The 21,005-nt window shown below is 52.8% G+C and overlaps 1 protein-coding gene across 1 annotated transcript; it reads right to left on the reverse strand.

Moving 5' to 3' along the window:
• Positions 1-19,094: 19,094 nt before the first annotated feature.
• LOC125534017 (expansin-B2-like) lies at positions 19,095-20,692 on the reverse strand. Its single transcript, XM_048697327.1, has 3 exons — positions 20,410-20,692; positions 20,180-20,289; positions 19,095-19,946 (listed from the first exon to the last, which is right to left on the reverse strand). The coding sequence occupies exons 1-3, from the start codon at positions 20,585-20,587 to the stop codon at positions 19,419-19,421; spliced, it is 816 nt and encodes a 271-aa protein (XP_048553284.1). The 5' UTR covers positions 20,588-20,692; the 3' UTR covers positions 19,095-19,418.
• Positions 20,693-21,005: the final 313 nt, after the last annotated feature.

The raw sequence follows: 21,005 nt of genomic DNA on the forward strand, positions 1-21,005 counted from the left end.
CCATCCTTCAAACCCTCATCACCCAATATAGCTAGGAGCTCAAAGAGCATTAGGTAGCAGAGAAGCAAATCACGGTCACATGCGCGGATGAGGTCGCGATGGCTGTCATGTGTGTTGACCCCCAAATCCTGGAGGAGCACCTGGTCGTCGAGGCCATCGTCAATGTTTCAGGTGTAGATGCCAATGCGTGGTTGGCTTCTTTAATTGACAGTTCGTGGTGTTTCTCGATACCACCGCTGGTGCCTTCGACAAAGACTATGAGGTATTTTCTCAGCGTGCCCATACTTACCTCAATTCCAGGGCCAGCAGGTTGCTGCCCGTACTAACTCGAACGGCCCACCATGACGAGGAGGGGACCCATGATGTGGAGGCCTCACCCTCTTTCAAGGTCAAGGAGCCCATGGTCATCTCCGATAAGCAGGAGTAGCTTGTTTTTAGCATACTAAGCTAGCTATGCCGGTTAAGTATGTTCGGTTAACCTTTCGGATGTACTGCTCCCACCTTTATAAATTCTAGTCAATTATCCAATGTAAAATTTTATGCAATCCGATCTTCAAGTATTTCCTATTGTGCAACATGGTGTTCAGTTAACTATTTGATTCAATGATGTGATGTTTAGTTAACTGTTTGATTCAATTTTGCAATGTGATGTTCAATTGTTTCGGTACAGGTTTGTATTTTTATATATGTGAGAAATAAATCAATTTTTGTTGTACTAAATACATGAGAAACATACACAATTTATATATTTTCTACATGTGAAGCATGCATGTTGTTGTCAACTGGCCATTTCATGCCTGAAATTAATCTGTTGGATCTGCAATGTGTTTATTCTTCATTAATCTATTTTATTGATAGTATTACAATTCTCAATTAACCTAATCAATATATAACTTATGTAATTACAAGGTAACAATGGGAGTCATTGAGGTTTACCATCAAGGTTTGCACATGGTCCTTTCGCTAATAGCACATTATCGTGCAATTGCAGGGACAGTTCTATCGTGTTAGAGGTTTAGACCCATTGTTCGACCCATTTTTCATATGGGGAAATAATATGTCCATAAATACTAGTCAAGTCAAGAAACTTATATAGATTATTAGTATAAATAAACTAGCGAGGAGAAACAACAAACTCTTTGTCTGTGCAATGAAGATGTTTCCATAGGATAGTAGAGATTGTCTTTGGTTTTTCCCCTATGCACATCATTCCAATATTTAGAAAATATATTTATGCATAGCTTTGTTTTCGATCCTTTCCAAGGCAGTTCACCGATGATTACCGCTCAAACCACCTTTATGATCAAGACGCAATGAAGGTATTCATACAACACCCACGGTATAATATTGAGTCTTCCTTAATAGTGTGAAGGATGGGTGAGCAATCATCCACAAGCACTTACCTAAAGTTGGAAGGGCCTTCAATGATCTTCAACATCGTTGAAGACTCAATATTTTTCTTCGACTTCAATAGTTTTCCAGGTGAGATTCATTTGTCTATTGATCGTCTATGACGCTACTTTCCAAACTTGGTGCCTGTGTAATGTGGTGTGGTGAACCGCCTTTATGAAATCATGTTGGGCACTACAAGAATATGAAATATATTGTGTGTTTGATTCAAAATCTGAATTTGTTTACTAAAGGGATTAAATACAATAGGATTTTTAGCCTCCATATTGGGTTATTAGATTGCGCATGGTTTCTTATCCAGCTTCATGGGCGATGACCAATTTTAACCTACACAGCTGCTACAAAATAAGTGTGTGCGATCAATGAACAACTAAACACGGTGTCATGCTGGACAATTGTATGTGTTATGCCGCCATACCACAAACGTTTCTAACAGGATAAGTGTGTGTTATGAATTGCCCTATGTCACACAGTTTTCCCACGCATCATGCGTGATGTACTTGAATGACGCAAATGCTTCTATCCAGAAAACCATCTGTGATGTCTCACCCTATCACACATGAATTTCTGGAATGCATCGTGTGTAATGCGCTATACTAACACAAATGTTTGTTTTGAATATTTTGTGTGGGATGTTTAGCATATCTCACATGACTTGTTTCACCTGCTTGTTTGTGATAGCTCTTCCGACCGCACATGAGCACTTCCGCTCTTCGTGTGTGATCGGAGGAGCTATCACTGATAATTAACCTGGGTCGTGTGGGATGAATCCTCTTATCGGCCACCTTAGTAAGGCGTCCGTTTTTAAAATGTGTCAGCGAAAGCGGGTTTAAACCATTTACACAAGACAACTCTGCACTAGTGGAGGCAAAAATGTTGCAGGCTCATAAACACACCCTAGGGATCTATAAGTATTTGTTAGTTTTAGATGGAGTAAAGTTTTACTTATGGGAATCCACGTGTGGTTGGATAGTTAGGAGGACGACAGTATCCCAGCCCATCAAGGATCAAGTCCGAGACTTGATATTGGTGCTAGTATTTTACTGGGTTTATTTCAGGCCTTTCAGTGATGTGCTGGTTTAGTGGGAGAAGACGTTCCCGTCAACTACAAAGGTTGTCTGGCAACTTTGTCAATCGTAAGATGATGTGACGGGTCCGAGCATCTACAACCGGACTCCCTATACTCGCCCCAACGCATGGACGGGCTGTCTGGTCATTGTTCGGACAAAAAACGCCAGCCAACCAGGCGCCCCATTTCTGGCCTAAACGCCCGAACTGACAGGCACTCGCCATATCCAACCATAATCTGGGGCGGATATGGGGACGCACGAAGACATGCTGACCACGTCAGATCTCGACCACTCTGGCCCACCCGACCCCACATAAAATGGACCCTATAAGCACTCCGGCCGAAACCCTAGCCTCATTTCACTCCACTCCCCTCCCCACTCACACTATCAAGCTCCTCTCTGGCTAGCTTTGGTGTTCTCCTCCATGAGGGCACCTGGATCTGACTCCAACATGTCTGGATCCGACAACTAGGAGCTCATCCCTTCCAGCCCCTCGGAGGAGATGACCGTCCGCAATGCCCTCAGACGCTCCGAGAGGAGTTCGCCCTTCAACAATCTTCAACGAGCTCGCGGGAATCCGTTGCCCAACTGGCGGTCGGATCCGGTGTCGGTGGATCCGGGCCCGGAAGACCTCATCGCGCGTCGCTGAATGTGGCCACCACAGCGGCATGACGCAACCCTGCCATGCCGCCGGAACCTTTTAGGTAGCACCTTGTCCCCGTGCTGTCTGGCGCCGAAATAGAGGCCATTTGCGCCTCCATGACCAGCCGCGAACCCAAATAGGAGGGTCGGCATGCCCTCCGCGCTAGGCTTTGGGTGCGGCTTCAAGCGGAGGCGGTTGCCGCAGCCCTTGCGGCCCAGGCGGCCACGACAGCTCGTGATGTGGAGGAGGCTTCGGCAGCCCGTGAGGCGATGTCAGAGGAATCCCTCCGTGCTCGCATAGCCGAGAACGGTGGAGGAGGGCAGGCAAGGCGATGGCAAAATACCAAAGCTGGGGGGTCCGTGCCATGACGGGACTGCCCCCAAGGAGGAGAAAGACGAAGACGGTGGCAGATCGAACAACTCCTTTAGTGAGCAGATCCGCCTCGATTCGTTCTGTGTCTTCGACCGCTACTACTGCAAGGAAAACGGGAAGGGCAAAGGCAAGGCCGACCGTGGATGAACTTCTCTGGTCATCGTTTAGTTCGTAGTTAGTAGAGCATATCAATTTTTGGTAGTTCGATGACATGTAATTTTTCTTTTTTTGGCGAAAAACCAATGACATGTATTTAGCTACCTACGATGTTGCATGAGCTAATATGAATTTGAGTATTTGGTTTAGATGCATCCTATTGTGGAGGAGCAATTTGGTGGGTTGTACGGTCATTGCCCACGGACACGCTCGTGCATGTCCGTGGACGTTTGGTGACCGAAATTTGGTAATTATGGTTGTAGATGCTCTCAGTCCCTCGAAAATGCTTATAGAGGGTGTGCGTGCGTGTTCATAGGAATAAGTATGTGTACGTATGTTTGTATGAGCGTCTGCGTTTGTGTTATGTTTAAGAAAAATTACTAACACATTTAAGTTCCAAAGGAATTGGACTTTTAGCGAAATTTTAGGTTTAACAGTGGAAATTATATTTTTGTATCTTGGATATCATAAAGTTAGGCGGTACATTTTTATACACGGGAGGCATCCGAGGCCACCTGCATAAGTGGGTGACGTGTAAGCTGGAAGTGCCGTATATATTATTACTTGTCTTTTTTTTAACACATATTAATATTATTATTTGTCTGAATTGCTTGGATATGTGGTGCGCATACGTAGTTTTTTTAGATTGCATATGAAGTAGTTATACAATAATATTTGAGTGGTACAACACACCGAAGTGAATTCAAGCCGGTACAACACGCCGAAGATCTCAGGCACCACCGCTTGCGAGCCCGCCGTGCGTCACTCTGACGCCGACGTCCACCGCCCCTCATCGCCTGCCGCTCCGGCCGCGATGGCCACCCACCCCCTCCCTTCGCCATGGATGCGTCCCCATGCTCCCCGTCCGCCTCTCCGTGCCTGGCCGGCGACCGGCCCGTGGTGTGGGGGCTTTGTTTGTCGTCTAGCTCGGCCTCCTCCTCCTCCTCTCCGTACCAGATTGAGGTCTCCTCCGGCCCCTGCGTCGCCGAGGGAGAGCGCCGGCTCGAGGCTCCCTGGGTCCAGCCCCCGCCGTCCAGGTGGTCCAAGTGGAGGCGTCGCCACGCGCGTTGTCCCAGCAGGTGTGGCAGCCCCGCCCCCAGCTGCAGCCTCGCCACGAGGTGTCCCCGGAGATGGTCGGGCTCTGCTTTCGCTGCTTCGAGGAGGACCACTTCCGGCAGGACTGCACAAATGCTGAGCTTTGCATCCGGTGCGGCCTGCCGGGGCACGGCTCCAGTGGTTGCTCGCGCCCCCGCAGCCCGACACCGCCAGACGAGCTCCGTTGGCAGGTGGCGGCCAAGGTGGCCCGTCGTGGCGCTGGTGGTGCTGGTGGTGCCTCTGCGGGCAGTCGGGCTCTGATGCAGGGCAGCGCTGCTGCCGGTTCGCGCCGCGACCCTCCCCCCCCCCCCCCCCCCCCCCCGCCGCTGCCCCCCCATCGATGATGCGGGTGCCGCGGTGTGGCCCCGGCTTTCGGCGGCGCGGCTCGTCCTACCTCTGGACACAGTGTTCGACCCATAGAAGGTTTGCATAGTGGGGCGCTCGCAGTCGTTGGATGAGCTCGAGTGGCATCTGCAGTTATCCATGGTGGCCTACGCCGCGGGTGCAAGGAGGGACGTTTTGCCAGAGTTCATTCTCGAAGCTCCCAACGTCAAGGCCGGAATTGAGGCTTAGTGGGTCTCAGTGCACCGCTACCGGTCGGAAGACTTCCTCATCGTCTTCGCACGCCCGGAGCACAGGAACAGGATGGCGGCCTTGCTGGCAGTCGATCATAGGGGTGTGCGGCTGTTCTTCCGTCGGTGGAAGAGGAAAGCCCAGGCTACTCATGCGGTGTTGTGATACAAGGTGCTGCTGGAAATCGAGGGCATCCCCCCTCACCCTTGGAACCACGAGGTGGTTGAGAGGATCCTGGATCCCTCGTGTCTGGTGGACTCCATTGCTCCGGAGACGAGCTCGAGGAGAAATCTGTCCTCCTTTAAGCTCTCGGTGTGGACGGCGGATCTGGAGACGATCCCCACCCTGCGCTGGCTGACTATCCCGGAGCCAGGGCCGCAGTAGCAGATGGAGGTCCCGGCGGTCCTTTAGTACAAGATGCTCGTTCGTCTTACCGAGGTTACGGAGTTCTTGCAGGCGGAGGAGCCGTGGTTCATGGGCGGCTCCTTGTCGGATAGCGGTCAGGGCGGGATCCCAGAGAAAGATGAGATGGCCGGCGGTGGAGGCCCGGTCACTCAGAGGCATGATTGGCAGTTTGGCATTCGGGACACCAGGGGTTTCCAGGTCGGCAATGGCAATGGCGCCAGGAGCGGTGGTCATCATGGTGGAGGCGCCGGTCATCACCGGGCTCAGGTGGTGCAGGATTGGCGCTTGCCATGCATGGAGTCGCCGCCGTGGATCCCCCCGCCTTCACACACAGACAGGGATCGGATTTCGGTCAGGGTATCTGCTTTTGACCGCTGACGGGTCGCGCAACAGATGATAGGGCTGTGGATAGGTTGGATGATCCATTGGGTGATGCTGCTTTGGGGGCCCGAGAATCACTGGACGGGGCCACGCTGACAGCCGCCCTGACTATGGCCAATCTGGATCCCCCAAGTTCGTATCCAAATGTCGAGTCGCGCCAGCCGAGAAGAACTTTGGCGTCCGCGATCGTGGTGCCTTCCCCGACAAGGGCCCGTAGGAGGCAGGTGGATGACGCCCCCTAGTTGTTGATTGGTGGCGCATCCCAGCTGGAGAGCGCGGAGGTCGAGGATGTGGGCACGCGATTGGTGGTGCATGGCGACCCGGTGGGAGCACTTCTCGCTCCGGAATCAGAGCAGGTGGCTGTCACGGATCTGGTGGCCCCTCAGTCGGTAGAGCCCAGCCTCGCGACCAATGCCCCATCCCCCTTGGGATCGGAGCCGCGGGACGGCCCTGAGTTGGTGGGGAGGGAGACCTTGGCCCCACCCCTGGTGGAATCGACACAGCCTGTCCCCGCGCCTCCTTGCCTAATAGGCTGTCGCTGGTTGTCAGGGAGCAGCTCGTGGACAGCCCGGTGCTAGACGGGCCCCCAACCGCTGTTGTTGGCCCCACCCCCCGCACCTCGGCCAACCCGGATCCTGCGCTGCTGTTGGTCACATCTCAGGTGGAGGGCCCCGCCACCGAGCCAAGTAGGTTGGATGCGATTGGGGCGCATTCCTCGATTATGGAGCCGAGCATGCACAACGTGGGTCTCGCCCCTACATTGGACGGGCCGGATGGCATGTCTGGACCGGAAGCCGAAGCTTACCTGAAAATGAAGGCGTTCTGCACCAGTATCATCCTGAGACTTGCGCCACCACTCATCCATGAGGCCCAGGCGTCACAGCTGCGCCCAGAGGCAAAGCCCTTCACGCCCAAGCGCACCACATGTGCTGCCAAGCGCTTGGCGCAGCACACGTGCAAGGTCTCTCCCGCTGAAAACATGCTCCTCCGTGCTCTCGACATCGCGGACGAAGATCTCTAGGTGGACAACGAGAGGGTTCACAAGCTCAGGGGGATGTTTGACTCGCCTCTTAGGGAGCAACATGTGAGGGTCTTCGCGGCAATCTTCGGCCGTGTAGGACTGAATTGGAGAGGGCTGACACCATGGTCGTGCTCTCCCATGGAGGCTCGGAGATTGGGTGGTTGGGTGTTGGTGGTCTATTGGTTCATGGATCACAACCCGGAGGTGCTTTGCTGGAATGTGCGGGGACTCAACAATCCTGCAAACAGGAAGGCGGTTAGGGCATTCATGGAGGCGGTGAAAGTCAATTTGGTGTGCTTCCAAGAGACTAAACTCCATGTAATCGATCAATAAGATGTGATGCAATGTGTAGGACCATCTTTTGATGGGTTTTCTTAGTTGCTGGTGGCGGACACTCGTGGTGGTGTGTTGTTGGCCTGGGATCCTATGGTGTTGGATGTGGATTGCTTGGTGTTGGACACTCATAGCATCACCGGGCGTGTGCACACGAGGGATGGCAACTCTTGGTGGATCACGGGAGTATACGGGCCACAGGGCGATGACGAGAAACTCGCATTCCTCAACGAGCTGAGGGCACGCCGCGTCCTGTGTTCTAGGCAATGGATGGTGTTGGGCGATTTTAACATGATCCTTTGGGCTAGCGAGAAGAGCAACGACAACCTGAACAGGAGCACGATGAACAGGTTTCGGAGTTTCATGGACGACCACGAGTTGAAGGACATGTACATGCATGGGCGTAGCTTTACTTGGTCTAATGAGCGGCATAACCCTACTTTCACCAAGATTGACCGAGTGCTTGTCTCTGTGGACTGGGAGTTGGCCTTTCCCGATTGTCTCCTCCGAGCTCTCTCGTCTGGGGTCTCGGACCACGCTCCTTTACACTTGTCCTCCAATACCGTGGGATGTCCCAAGTGGCGCTTTCGGTTCGAGAACTTCTGGGTCAAGATGGATGGATTCCAGCAGGCCGTTTAGGAGGCATGGACTTGCGATTGTGCGATCTTTGATCCGTTCAAGCGATTGGATGCGCTTCTTCGAAACGCGGCCATGGAGCTCCAAGCATGGGGGCAGAGGACGGTAGGAAATGTCAAGCTGCTCTCTGCCGTAGCTCACTGGATCATTCTCCGACTGGATCAAGCACAAGAGAGGAGGCAACTTACGATGGAGGAATTGTGGCTTCGTTGTATGCTGAAGATGACACTTCTTGGCCTGGCATCCCTCGGAAGAACCATTCAATGACAGAGATCCAGGATTCGTTGGTTATAGGCCGGCGATGCCAACTCAAAGCGGTTTCAGACAGTAGCCAATGGAAGGAGAGTTAAGAACTGCATACCCCACCTCAAGCATCAGGATCAGATTTTTACTGATCAAGACCGCATTCAGGATATCTTCACGCAGGCCTATGAGGGCCTGCTGGAGAGAGCTCAAGCGCGCGGAGGCTACCCTGGACCTTCAATATCTGGGCATAGAGCCAGTGGATCTTCACGAGTTGGAGGCCATCTTTTCCAGGGACGAGGTTTGGAATGCCATCAAGGAGCTGCCCCGGGACAGAGCGCCGGATCCCGATGGGTTCACTGGGGCCTTCTACCAGAAGGCATGGCCGATCACTAAGCCGGATATCATGGCCGCGTTACACATGTTGTCGGTTGGAGACGGAAGAGGATTTGGGAAGCTTAACAGAGCGTTGACCATGCTCATCCCCAAGAAATCGGTCGCCGAGGAGGTCAGAGATTTCCGTCCCATTAGCTTGCCACACAGCTTCTCGAAACTCTTTGCCAAGATCCTTGCCAACAGAGCTCGCCCTTGCATGAAAGAGATCGTCTCGGCCAATCAGTCGGCCTTCATTGTTGGAAGGAACATCCATGAGAACTACCTATTGGTCAGACAAGTGGCGAGGAAAATCTATAGGAGGAAGGAGAAAGGCTTTTTCCTGAAGCTCGACACGTGCCTTTGATTCCCTCTCTTGGCCATTCCTCTTCGAGGTGCTAAGGAGAAAGAGATTTGGCGACACTTGGATCAGATGGATCGCTATACTACTGCAATCTGCCACCACTAAAGTCATCGTCAATGGAGTTCAGGGCCGCAGTTTCGCACACGCACAAGGTTTACTGCAAGGGGATCCGGTCTCCCCTCTCCTGTTCATGGTGGCTATGGAGGCTCTGTCGGCCTTATTCTTCAAGGCGGAGTAGGAGGGTGTGATCAGTTCATTCACTGGAGTTTCGGCTTTGCAGCGTCTCTTGATCTACGCGGACGACGCGGCCCGTTTCATCAAACCCACCACCAGGGACCTGAATTTCGTGAGAGCCGCACTTTACATCTTTGGAGAAGCCTCGGGTCTAAAGGTCAACTATAGGAAATCAGCAGCAATTGTCATTCATGGATCGGAGATTGATAGCAACCGGGTCACTGGTATCTTACAATGCTCAATGGGAGCGGTCCCCTGCAAATATCTTGGTATCCAGCTCGCCATCTCTCAGCTCTCCAGAATGGATTGGGAACCTCTACTCGATCAGGTCAGGCACATGGTCCCAGCCTGGCAGCGCGGCCTTATTTAGAGGCCAGGTCGGTTGATTTTGGTGAAATCGGTCATTGCCGCCAGACCCATCCACCAATTGCTTATCCTCGATGCACCACAATGGGTGTTTGACGACATAAACTCCTAGCTTCGCTCCTTCTTTTGGGATGGGAAAAACAAGGCCAATGGAGGTCAGTGCCTTGTCGCTTGGAACACCATCTGCTTCCTGCTATGCTTTGGAGGTCTAGGGGTGAAGAACCTTAAGCTACAAGCACTCGCTCTTCGGGTGCGTTGGGAGTGGCTCAGACGAACGGACGACGATCCTCCATGGCAGGGCCTAAACTTGATCCCTAACAGTGAGGCGAGGGATGTGTTCGGCAGCTTAGTGTCGATCTCGGTGGGTGATGGGAAGAAGATCTTATTTTGACGCGACCGATGGATCAATGGGCGTGCGGTCATGCACATCACCCCGTCATCCTTGCGATGGTTCCCACGTGCACCCAGAACATGCGCATGGTGCATCAGGACCTGGGAAACAGAAGGTGGGAGTGGGACGTGCCACAGGAGCTTAACTTCACAGAACACATGCAATTGTACCTCCTGCAACAGGCGATATCCCTCGTCGACAGGGATGTGACGCGTCCAGACACCTTCACTTGGCCGTCCGACAAGTCAGGCATGTACTCCGCGAGTTCTACCTATGACAGACTATGCAGGGGCCTCACATACTCCCACCCGACCCCTCTCATTTGGAAGTCTTGGGCACCATTAAAATGCAAGATCTTTCTCTGCCTGGCCTCGCCGCGCAGAGTTTGGACCTCGGATCAGCGAGCACGTCATGGCTTGCAGGATGAGACCTCCCCCTTCTTCACCTGTCTACAGGAGGAGGACAAAATTGATCACATTCTAATCTAGTGCCCTTATGCCAAAGAGGTGTGGCATCTGGTCCTCGATCACTTCAGACTGAACATTGTCGCCCCAACCGCAGAGTTTACCCCAATCCATGGTGGGAGCATGCTAGAAGAGCCCTTCAGAGGAACGAGGGGAAGGGATTTGACTCCCTATTCACGGTGACGGCATGGGCTATTTGGAAACAGCGGAACGCGAGGGTCTTTGGCAAAGTGCACCAACAACTTCAGCTTATGCAACTGAAGGTGCAAATTATCGACGAGACCAAGGAATGGCGGATGGCCGGAGCAAGAGGTCTAAACCAGTTAGCGAGAGAGCCGCCTTAGTGTTGTAATAGGTGTGGGTGTGGTGTCCGATTGAGCCATGTTCGCATTGCGCTCGATCTTCTTGTAAATTGTTTTGCTCCCCTTCTATAAAAATATGGTACGCCTTTGGCGTACTCTCGAAAAAAACACCGAAGCTCCTATACGTGTCCGTGGAAGTGATCGATCACTCCTTGAATTTCCGCGTCCGCAACCAGATACATCATATCCCTCACCCTCAAATACATGTTATACATGCAACGTGAGAGAGTGTATGTATAAAAACATTGAAATAAATGGACATAGATCAACATAGAAACACGCATAACCCACAATTCATCGAAACAAAATAAGCACTTCGTATGATCAAACAGAGATAGATTAAAAACTAGAAACTAAGTAAAGTATTAATGGCGACAGACGCGAGCATCAGAGATCACCGTCTTCATGCCACCCTCTTTCCCTTAGGGCGATGGAGCGGAGCTCGAACTACCCCCTATCCACTTCTGTCCGTTGCAGTGCGATGCAGACGATGAGCTCCTCATTGTCGTCCGCCTTCGCTTCATGGACAAGGGCATCCCAATCGACGGGTTTGTCCTTGCAGCCGGATCCACCGCAAGACACGCTGCCAGTGCTTGACGCTGGGAGAGGAGGGGATGGAGAGGGAAGGGGAATCGACGAAGAGCGAAGCCGAGAGTGGAGGCCAAGGTTTGGTCTAGATGGGGTTTTGTGGGGTTGGCGTAAGCCAGCATGGGCCGGTCCAACGTGCATCGCGTCCAGGCGTGTACGATCTACACCATATTCACTTCATATATATAGAAGTACCAGTTAACCCGAACATATAGAGATATGTCGTATGAGAAGGCCGGTTGGGTCAGAAAAACCTGTGTGGCCAGGCCGTCGGCCCGATCAAAATAAGGAGTCGGCTGTAGATGATGTGAGTGACTACAGGTCCACGGGCGTAGCATCGGCGGGAGCAAGGAGCCCCCCTCCGCCCCCAAAAATATATATAAGCTAAGCCTGAACTACCTGCTAATCCCCTGCCTCTCTAATCTCTCTAGCTGTTTTGGACGTCCTTAGATTTCACTCACGCTCAACAGGTGTGCATATAGTTGTTGTAGCTAGCACTTCGGTACTACTCGGCGCCCCCAATCTATGGTCGATTCTCACCCGACACATGATCTAGCGGCTATGCTATACTTGGTCTTACCAGAATGATTGCTTTGGACAAACTAACTGCTTCCGATCCGATGATCCCGGAATTAATTAATTTCCACCTCGACCTGCCGTTCGGCTTCTAATTACGTGTGGGCTATGGTTTGAGATTGCATGTGCCCGAGTCACACATTTCCTACCGAATCCAGGGAACAGATATATGTTTATCAAAGCAAGGGAAAAGGATGTAGAATGCAGGGACAACAATATTAGCGAAACACACTGATGGAGAAGCCGCCCACGCTCCTGCGACGCGCCACCCTGGCGCCCGCAGCCACAGACACCGCCACCGCCGACGCCACCACTGCGCAGCTCCTTCCGCAGTCAAGCCCTGCATCAGCCTCGCCTCGGTTTCCCCCTAGTTTATCTTCTATAAGGTTCGCGCGTGAGAGCCTGGTGCCTGAGCTATTCCCGCAGCTGCTTCTGGCCGACCGAGATCTGGTCCAATCCCTGCGGGTGCCGGCCACCTCGAGCTCCCTCCCGGAAGACCCGGCCGCAATTACTTCGGTCGCTCCGCCAGGTCCCATCCCCAAGGTTCGATTTGCTCTGGCTGAAGATCTGCCTTGCCCGCCCCTCCGACAGCTCATTCATGGCGCCCCAAAGTCATGTCTCAAGGTGTCGCCGGCTCTGGCTTTCAATGCATCTTCGTCTCTGGCCATCAATGCCGTGTAGGGCGTGCCGCGGAGTTCTGCTCCCTCGACCCCTGAGCCACTGCGGGCGCCATCGATCGAGCCATTGAAGGTGGACTCCATCTCGGGTGAAGACTGGCAGCTGGTTAAAGCTCCGTACTGGTGGCGTGCCCTCGCCCCCAACCACCACCACTCAAGCCGCCGGTCAGCGCCATCACTCTCCCCGCCTACCGGCCGAGCCTTTGTCAAGCGTCGCCACAGGATCTATCACAAATGCTTGGAGAAGGGCCACAACAAGGCCGATTGCAGAGACCCGTATAAGTGCCTGATCTGCAGAAGAAGCGGGCATAGAGCACGGCAGTGTTCCAGCTCTCCTCCCCCAACCCCACAAGATCTCCACAGAGCTCATCCAACTCTGTTATCCACACCGCCTGGCCTGCCTCAAATCGTTGACCCTGCTGTACCACTGCGTACGGTCGCCGTGCCTGGGGCAGATATGCCTCGTCTGGGAGACCCCTTGCTCCACCCTGCCGAGGGCCACGTCATTGTCGTCTCCATGCCAGCAATGGACGCCCAAGCTGCCAGTCTTGCCAACCTCGCGGCCGTCGTGTACCTGGGGGGCAACCGCCCGAAGGTCAGCGCCTCCGTCATCCGAGATGCTGTCGCTATGGCCGCGGCCGTCGACCACTCCCTCCTGAAGGTGGTGCCTTTCTACCCAGAAGACTTCCTCGTCAGGTTCGACTACCAGCATCACCGCGACCTGGCCACGGCTGCACCAAGCCGTTTCTCTCACTACATCTCTGACTTCGGCAACCTGGACATCCACATCGCCAAGTGGCGCCTCAACGTGACGCCCATGCCGTCCAAGCCGACTACCACGTCCACCTCTGCATCGAGAATGTGCCGCTCAATGCTTGGAATGATGCTGTGGTAGCACAAGTGCTTGGGCCGGACACATTCCTGCACTACTTCGACACCGCCTCGGTGCAGTGCGAGGATGCAGCGAATCTCAACCTGTGGGCTTGGTCGGCTGACCCAAACAAAATCCCAAAGGTGCAGCAGGTCACGTTCACCTGCAACCAGCTGCCGGCGAGCAGCACCCTAGTACCTGTCGTCGGGCGCAAAGGGCTATCGCGGCGCATCCTAGTCCACCTAGATCTGATCGAAGACTACACTCCCGATGCCGACGACGGGGTGCCTTGGTGGTCGCGCTCCCTCCCTCCCTTTGACTGGCACTATGGCATGGTCGATGGCGAGGCCCGCGCTCGGGACCACCGCGATGGGGACGCACGACGCGACCACGACGACCATGACCGACATGACGACGGCCGTGACAGATACGATGAGCAAGAAGGACGTGGCAGACGCGGCGACCGCAGCTCTTCCTCTTGGCGCGGCGACCGCAGCTCTTCTTCTAGGCACGATGATGGCCGGGACGGCGGCTCACACGACGACCGGCGGCGCGAGGAGCGTGACTCCCACAGCCGCTATGATGACGGCAGGCGAAGAGATGCCCCAGACTACAGGAAGATCGACAACTCCAGGGTGCAGCGCCTCCCTGATGGGGTTGTCATCCCCGCTTCAGGCAGGCGGGCTCGGCACCACGCGGCAGGCCCAGAGAGGCGCTCGCGCTCGTGTGAGGCGTCAGGCTCACGGCACACTGAAGAAACCCGTGGCAGATCACCTCCTGCATCACCCTGCACCACATCTCGTGATGTGATCGAGCTGCAGCCCTCCCCCACGCTCCCTGGCTGGTTGCGTTGTGCTCCCTTCTGTCTGGGATCACCCGTGTCTCCGGAGGCACCTCCAGGGTGGTCCTCTCCAGTTAGACTATAGTAGCGTGCTGGTTCGTTGCCCCCAAGTCCAAGCACACCCTTGTTCACTACTGCTGAAGTGGTTGCCCCTGAAGAAGACCAAAGGGTGGAGAGTTCCAGCCCTGCTCAAGTGGTTGGGACTCCTCTATTCGTGCCTTGTCCTCCGGCCATCCTCCCGACACCCAACTCCACTCGACCAAGGCCACCTGCTACCAGGAGGAAGACCCTAGCAGGTGCAACCGGTCTGAACCTGATTCGTAGTAGCCCCAGACTGCAAGCCAAGAACAAAGACATGCCAATCGTGATGCTAGCTGAGAGGTTGCTTTGCCAACGCATGGGCATTGTTGAAGAGGGCGAGTTGATCACAGAAGCAGCCATAGACAAGTACGTGTCCCTCTTCCACGGCCAGCTGCCCGACCTCGCTGTTGCGGCGTTGAGAGCCCTGTTCAGGCTTGACTGTGATCTTGCTACTGCTGTTGAAGATGCCCTGATGGACCATGGTGGAGGAGCCGGGCTGGAGCTCCAAGGCCAAGGTGGAGAAGATGTGGCCGCTGCTTGATGCTTCTGTCCTGTTTAGTTGACGATGTATCCCAGTTCCTATGATTAGCCATATTCATGTTATTGTACTGTTCGTTGGGCTAGCTAGGCATGTTTGCTCCCAACTACCTTGTGATGTTGATTTGGTAAGACTTATGTTAGTGTTGTCCTTTGTTGATGATGTAGCCCTGGTCTGCAATGAATGAATGTTTATCCATCTTAAATTGGAATGTTCGTGGTCTCAATTGTCCAAACCGTCGAGCAACAGTTCATGAAACAATCGCCGCTACCTCTTGCAACCTCGTTTGTCTGTAGGAGACAAAATTAGCCGCAATTGACCCTTTTGTGGCTTCTTTCTTGGGAGGCCAAAGACTGAAGAACTTTGCTGAAAAACCAGCGGATGGCACCAAGGGGGGCATTCTTATCCTCTGGAATGAAGACTACATGAAGGTGGACAACATCCCACATTGGCACATTCTGCATCTCCGCGAACGTCTCTATCGTCAAAACACCAGTCTCCTTCAAGCTCACTTCTGTTTATGGGCCTACTAGAAGTAATCTGAAAGACTCTTTCTTCCAAGAGCTTGTGAGCATAAAACCTCCTCGGGGCACTAGATGGCTCGTGACGGTGAGACTTCAACCAAGTTTATCGTGTCCGAGACAAAAACCGTGCAAATCTTGATCGATCTCGCTTGGTGCGCTTTCGGAATGCCCTTAACTCCTGTGAGCTAAAAGAAATCCATCTACAGAACAGAAAGTTCACTTGGAGCAACGAGCATACTAACCCGACCTTGAGCAAATTAGACTCTTTTTTTCTGCAATGAGGATTGTGATCTCGATTTTGGCACACACATTCTCCATGCGCTCTCATCCTCACTCTCGGACCATTGCCCAATCCTCTTGGCTAGTGACAAGGGACCAAAACGACCAAGATCTTTCTGGTTCGAGAACTTCTGGATTAAAATGCCCAACTTCAAGAAAATCGTCCAGGACGCCTGGGCTGAGGAAACCAGCCACTCCGAGCCCTATCAGGTGCTTTTCCACAAGCTTAAGAGGACGAGCCAATGCCTTCGCAAGTGGATCAGGTCCATCTTCTCGAACCACAAAATCCAACTTCACATGGCCCTTGAGATCATCCTTCGTCTTGACATCGCGCAAGAACATAGGGCACTATCGACGGGCGAATGGAATCTGAGAAAGGATCTTAAGAGAAAGGTTGTGGCCCTGGCAGTTCTTGAGAGGGAAAGGAAACGACAAAGCTCAAGAATTAAGTTGCTCAAAGAAGGGGATGCAAACACTCGTTTCTTTCACCTTCGAATCAACCACCGACGGAGAAATAACTTCATCCACCGCATCAAGCACAATAATGGTTGGGTCACGAGCCATGATCAGAAAAAAGATATTATTCGGTGTCACTTTAGAAAAGCCATTGGGAAGCCCCCCCCCCCCGCGCGCTCCAAAGACTTCAACTGGGGCTGCATCCCGCCGTCTTCCTGTGACCTCTCAGACCTTGGATTGCCATTCAGCGAGGAGGAGGTCCGTGCTGCGATTCATGAGCTTCCAGGAGACAAAGCTCCGGGCCCTGACGGATTCAGGGGCATTTTCTTTAAAGAATGTTGGGATATCATTAAGACAGAGATAATGCTCGCAGTCAATAATTTCTCCAATCTTCATGTCAACAACCTCCACTGGCTCAACTCGGCTAACATTGTCCTCATCCCTAAAAAAGATGGGGCGGAGGACATATCCGACTTCCGGCCTATCAGTCTCATCCATGGGGTTGCCAAGATCATTGCTAAGATGATGGCTACTCGACTAGCCCCTCACATGCATGCGCTTGTCTCCAACACACAAAGCGCCTTCATTAAGAAAAGAAGTATCCATGACAACTTCATGTACGTTCACAACTTGGCCCGTCGTCTACACCGCACCAAATCACCAACCTTGCTTCTCAAGCTGGACATTAAGAAAGCCTTTGACTCGGTTATATGGGATTACCTTATGGACTTGTTGCGCCACCACCACTTCCCGAGCCGGTTCTGCGATTGGATATCTGCTCTCCTGTCCACGGCCTCCTCCAGAGTGCTACTTAATGGTGTTGTAGGCGACCCAATCAAGCATGGGTGTCGTCTTCGACAAGGGGATCCTCTCTCCCCCCCTGCTCTTTGTCCTCGCCATTGATCCTCTACACCACATCCTAGCCAAGGCTACTGCGCAAGGCAACCTCCATCCCATCCATGGCAACCCCATTCGAGCCTCCCTATATGCGGACGATGCGGCCATCTTTGTTGCTCCAATGAAAGAAGATATACAGTTTCTTGCTTCAACGCTCTCTGCCTTTGGTGATGTCAAGGGGTTAGTCACCAACTGCAACAAGAGCTTGGTCGCGCCCATTCGTTGTGCCAACGTTGACCTTGACGACGTTCTTCAAGCCTTCCCGGCGGTTCAGACCTCTTTCCCCTTGCGATACCTTGGCCTTCCCCTGTCGGTGACTAGACTTAAGTGCATACATTTTCAATACCTCGAGGACAAGATTGCGGGCAAACTGACGCCTTGGTCGGCTATGCATGTTGCTACCCCCGGGCGCATTGTCTTGGTCAAAGCGGTCCTCACGGCCATTGCGATCTACCATCTCACGCCGCTAGAGCTGCCTGTTGAGGTCTGGAAAAAGATTGACAGCCTGCGACGTGCCTACCTTTGGGTTGTCTGTGATAAGGTGTCGGGCGGAAAGTGCAAGGTTAACTGGGATCTTGTTTGCAAGCCTAAGATTTTTGGCGGCTTGGGTGTGCTTAATCTCAAGAAGTTTGCGACCGCCCTTCGTCTTTGCTGGCTTTGGTTTGAATGGGCAGACCCTCCTAAGACTTGGTGGCCGATGGAAACGCCCTGTTCAAACAGTGACAGAGATTTGTTCTCGGCTTCCACAATAGTGACTATTGGGGATGGCAAAAAGGCTAAATTCTGGGAATCCCCATGGCTAAATGGTCTCCGGCCTAAAGACATCGTGCCAAAGATCTTTGAAGTGTCCAAGAAGAAGGCATGTTTGGTTAACAAGGCCCTTGACAACAACTTCTGGATCCAGCAAATCGACACTACTCAGGGACTGACATTGCCACACATCCAGGAGTTTGTGGTTTTGTGGGAGATGATTGATGGTGTTGCTCTCAATCCTGATAGGAAGAACACTATATCTTGGAAATTCACTTCCAGTGGCGACTATTCGGCGGCTACGGCGTACACGGCGCAGTTCGAGGACCAAGGACTCAGCTCAACCTCTCCCACAATCTGGAGGAATTGGGCTCCCCCGAAATGCAAATTCACACTTGGCTTATCATCCAAAACCGTGTGTGGACCGCAGATCGGTTACAGCGGCTAGGTTGGCCAAACTGCGGACTTTGCCCCCTATGCAAACAAGTCCAAGAATCTGCCGCCCATCTTCTTTTCCAATGTAGATTCACTGCCCGCGTCTGGACCGAGGTGGTCACCTGGCTTGGCATTCAGGACCACTCACCGCTGACTTGGCGCCATGAGGACACGGTTCAAGATTGGTGGCTGAAGACGATCAACACGAGAGGGCATATCAAGAAAGCTATTGGCTCTGTTCTGATGCTTGTCATGTGAGAAATCTGGAAGGAGCGAAACGCGAGAGTTTTTCGCAACATGGCTTCACCGACCACTATTATCACTGCCAAGATCAAAGAGGAGGCCCATCTTTGGGCGCTGGCGGGAGCCAAACACATGAGTGCAATTATGTCGCGAGAGTAGCCTTTTATTTTGCCGCTTTGCGGCTTTTGTCTAAACCTTTTTCTTAATTAATGAAAATGGCAAGTCTTTTGCCTTGTTTCAAAAAAAAAGGACGTAGACGGCAAATGTACATCTCGATCTACTTCGCTAGAAATGAAATGTCCATCTTGATCTCTAAGGAAGGAAAAAAAATTGCAAGATTTTCATCTACATTTTGGTATGGGTCGTGGAACAAGAAAGCGCAGGAACCGTGGCATATACTCGATGATAAGCTAATGCGCATGATGACATATGTCCAAACTGTATATATGCCATAAACTTCATCCATTTGAATTAATATTTATAAGCTCAATTGGATCACACTCTATCAGGCCTGGAACTGCGATAGTGGCCGGGGTAGCACATGGATGCTACTCCACTTGCCTAGCTCCTTACATTTCACACACGCACAGAGAGACAGCCACACATCTTCCCGACACACAATCGACGACAGTTAACACGCTTGTTAACGCTTGAAAGTAGATAGTGCCTAGCAATAACTTAAAACCATTAGATCCTCACAAATAGGGATCATGCTGATGACACCAAAATGATTAACTCGGCATCGATCGGAGAAGTACGCACATAAGCCAATCAATAGAACTGGAGGTTGGACCAGTAGGCATGGTCCGGCTGCCAATAAGCCGGGATGGCATTGTTGGCCACCAGCGTCTTTCCGGTATCGCTGGTGATGCGGATGGCGAATGGCCCCTGCAGCGGGCGGTTGGTGTCCATCCGCCAGATGGAGCCCCACGAGCGGCGCATATCCTGATAGTAGCCCGTCGGGCGGCCGTTGATGGTCTGCATGAGCTCCATCCGCACCACGGTCCCGTCCACGTTCGCGTACTCCACGAGCACCGCGAGATAGTTGGGGTTGGAGCCACGCTGGACGTGGAAGGTCACCTTCATACCCGGGAAGTTGCAGGGCACCCTCCTGAACTGCATGTCGATGATGCCGGCGTGGCGGAGCCGGTCGTTGAGGCCGTACCTGGCCATGGAGCCGAACGCGGTGCCACTGAGGTCGAGGTGGTACCTGGCCACGGGGTAGTAGTTCATGTCGGTGATGACGATCCTCCTCGGCTGGCCGGAGCAGGAAGGGTTGTTGGAGTAGTCGCACTTAATCTGAAGCATAGAGCAAAACAAATTAAAGGTCAACGTACTTGGCCATGGAGTACATTGTGCTTTGCATGCACATGGCAGCAGGAGTGCTCACTAATCAAAAGTCACCGATATCGTAAAATGGAGATGCTGTCAGGTTTGAGTTTGACCAACTAATAAAATGATCACCATCAACTAATTTAACTGAAAGTGTCGGGTGTCGGCGCCATGCATGGTGCAATTAATGCAGTACGTACCTCGTAGCACATGCCACAGCCCTCGCCGCCGGCGAAAATAGGCTCGTTACCGCATGCCCCCATGGAGGAGATTGGGTACTGGTTCACGTTCTTGAAGCCGCAAGCACCACCTGCAAATCGATCGGTGGATCAACATTTTTAGTACCACCAGTACTAAGTTGGCACGACTATATGATTTAGTACAGCGACGGCATGAAAATATGTGCCGTCATGGGATCGTATAGACGTACCGTTGTCGTCGGGGCCGGCGCCGTTGGGCGCCCCGTACCAGGTGGCCTTGGCGGGGAGCCAGCCGGAGTTGTAGGATCTAGCGACGGCGGTGTCGTAGTTGACCGCAGAACGGACGCCCGTGAAGAGCACGGAGAGGAGTGCCACAAGGGCAATGGCATTGCTGGAGACGCCAGCCATATTGGCGCTACAGGTCGTCTATGAACCTTGTTGGACCTGTAGGGTATGTACTCGCCGGAGACTGGAGTAGTAGTACTACTCCTGTTTGTGTTGTGATGGCTGGAGGGGATGACATTGCCGGGGCATTTATAGGCAAGCCAATAGGCAAATGAGGTGAGAACGACGAGTCAGTTGCACCCGACGACTACATGATGGCGTGTTTAGAGCTGCAAGGTCACATGGCTACGGAGGGAATCATGGAGGAATGGCGAGGCACCGGTTTACGCGCGCGCAACTATAAAATCACATCTTGGCAGGGGATCACCGGGCACCCGCTAATGATTTTTTGGGTGCACAAGTCAAATTGTTGATTGCAGAGAAAGTCAGACCATCGTTATGCCCTAAGATCAGGCCCCCACGTTGTATCCTGCCGTCCTGA

Source organism: Triticum urartu, chromosome 1 (assembly GCF_003073215.2).
Source record: "Triticum urartu cultivar G1812 chromosome 1, Tu2.1, whole genome shotgun sequence".
Taxonomy (NCBI): Eukaryota; Viridiplantae; Streptophyta; class Magnoliopsida; order Poales; family Poaceae; genus Triticum; species Triticum urartu.

Bases quoted from the DNA above. Each gene is read 5' to 3' on its own strand.
- LOC125534017 (XM_048697327.1), bottom strand. From the start codon at position 20,587: ATGGCTGGCGTCTCCAGCAATGCCATTGCCCTTGTGGCACTCCTCTCC. The intron at 20,290-20,409 runs GTACGTCTATAC...ATCGATTTGCAG, and splicing joins CGCCGGCCCCGACGACAACG to GTGGTGCTTGCGGCTTCAAG. The intron at 19,947-20,179 runs GTACGTACTGCA...TCTATGCTTCAG, and splicing joins GCTGTGGCATGTGCTACGAG to ATTAAGTGCGACTACTCCAA.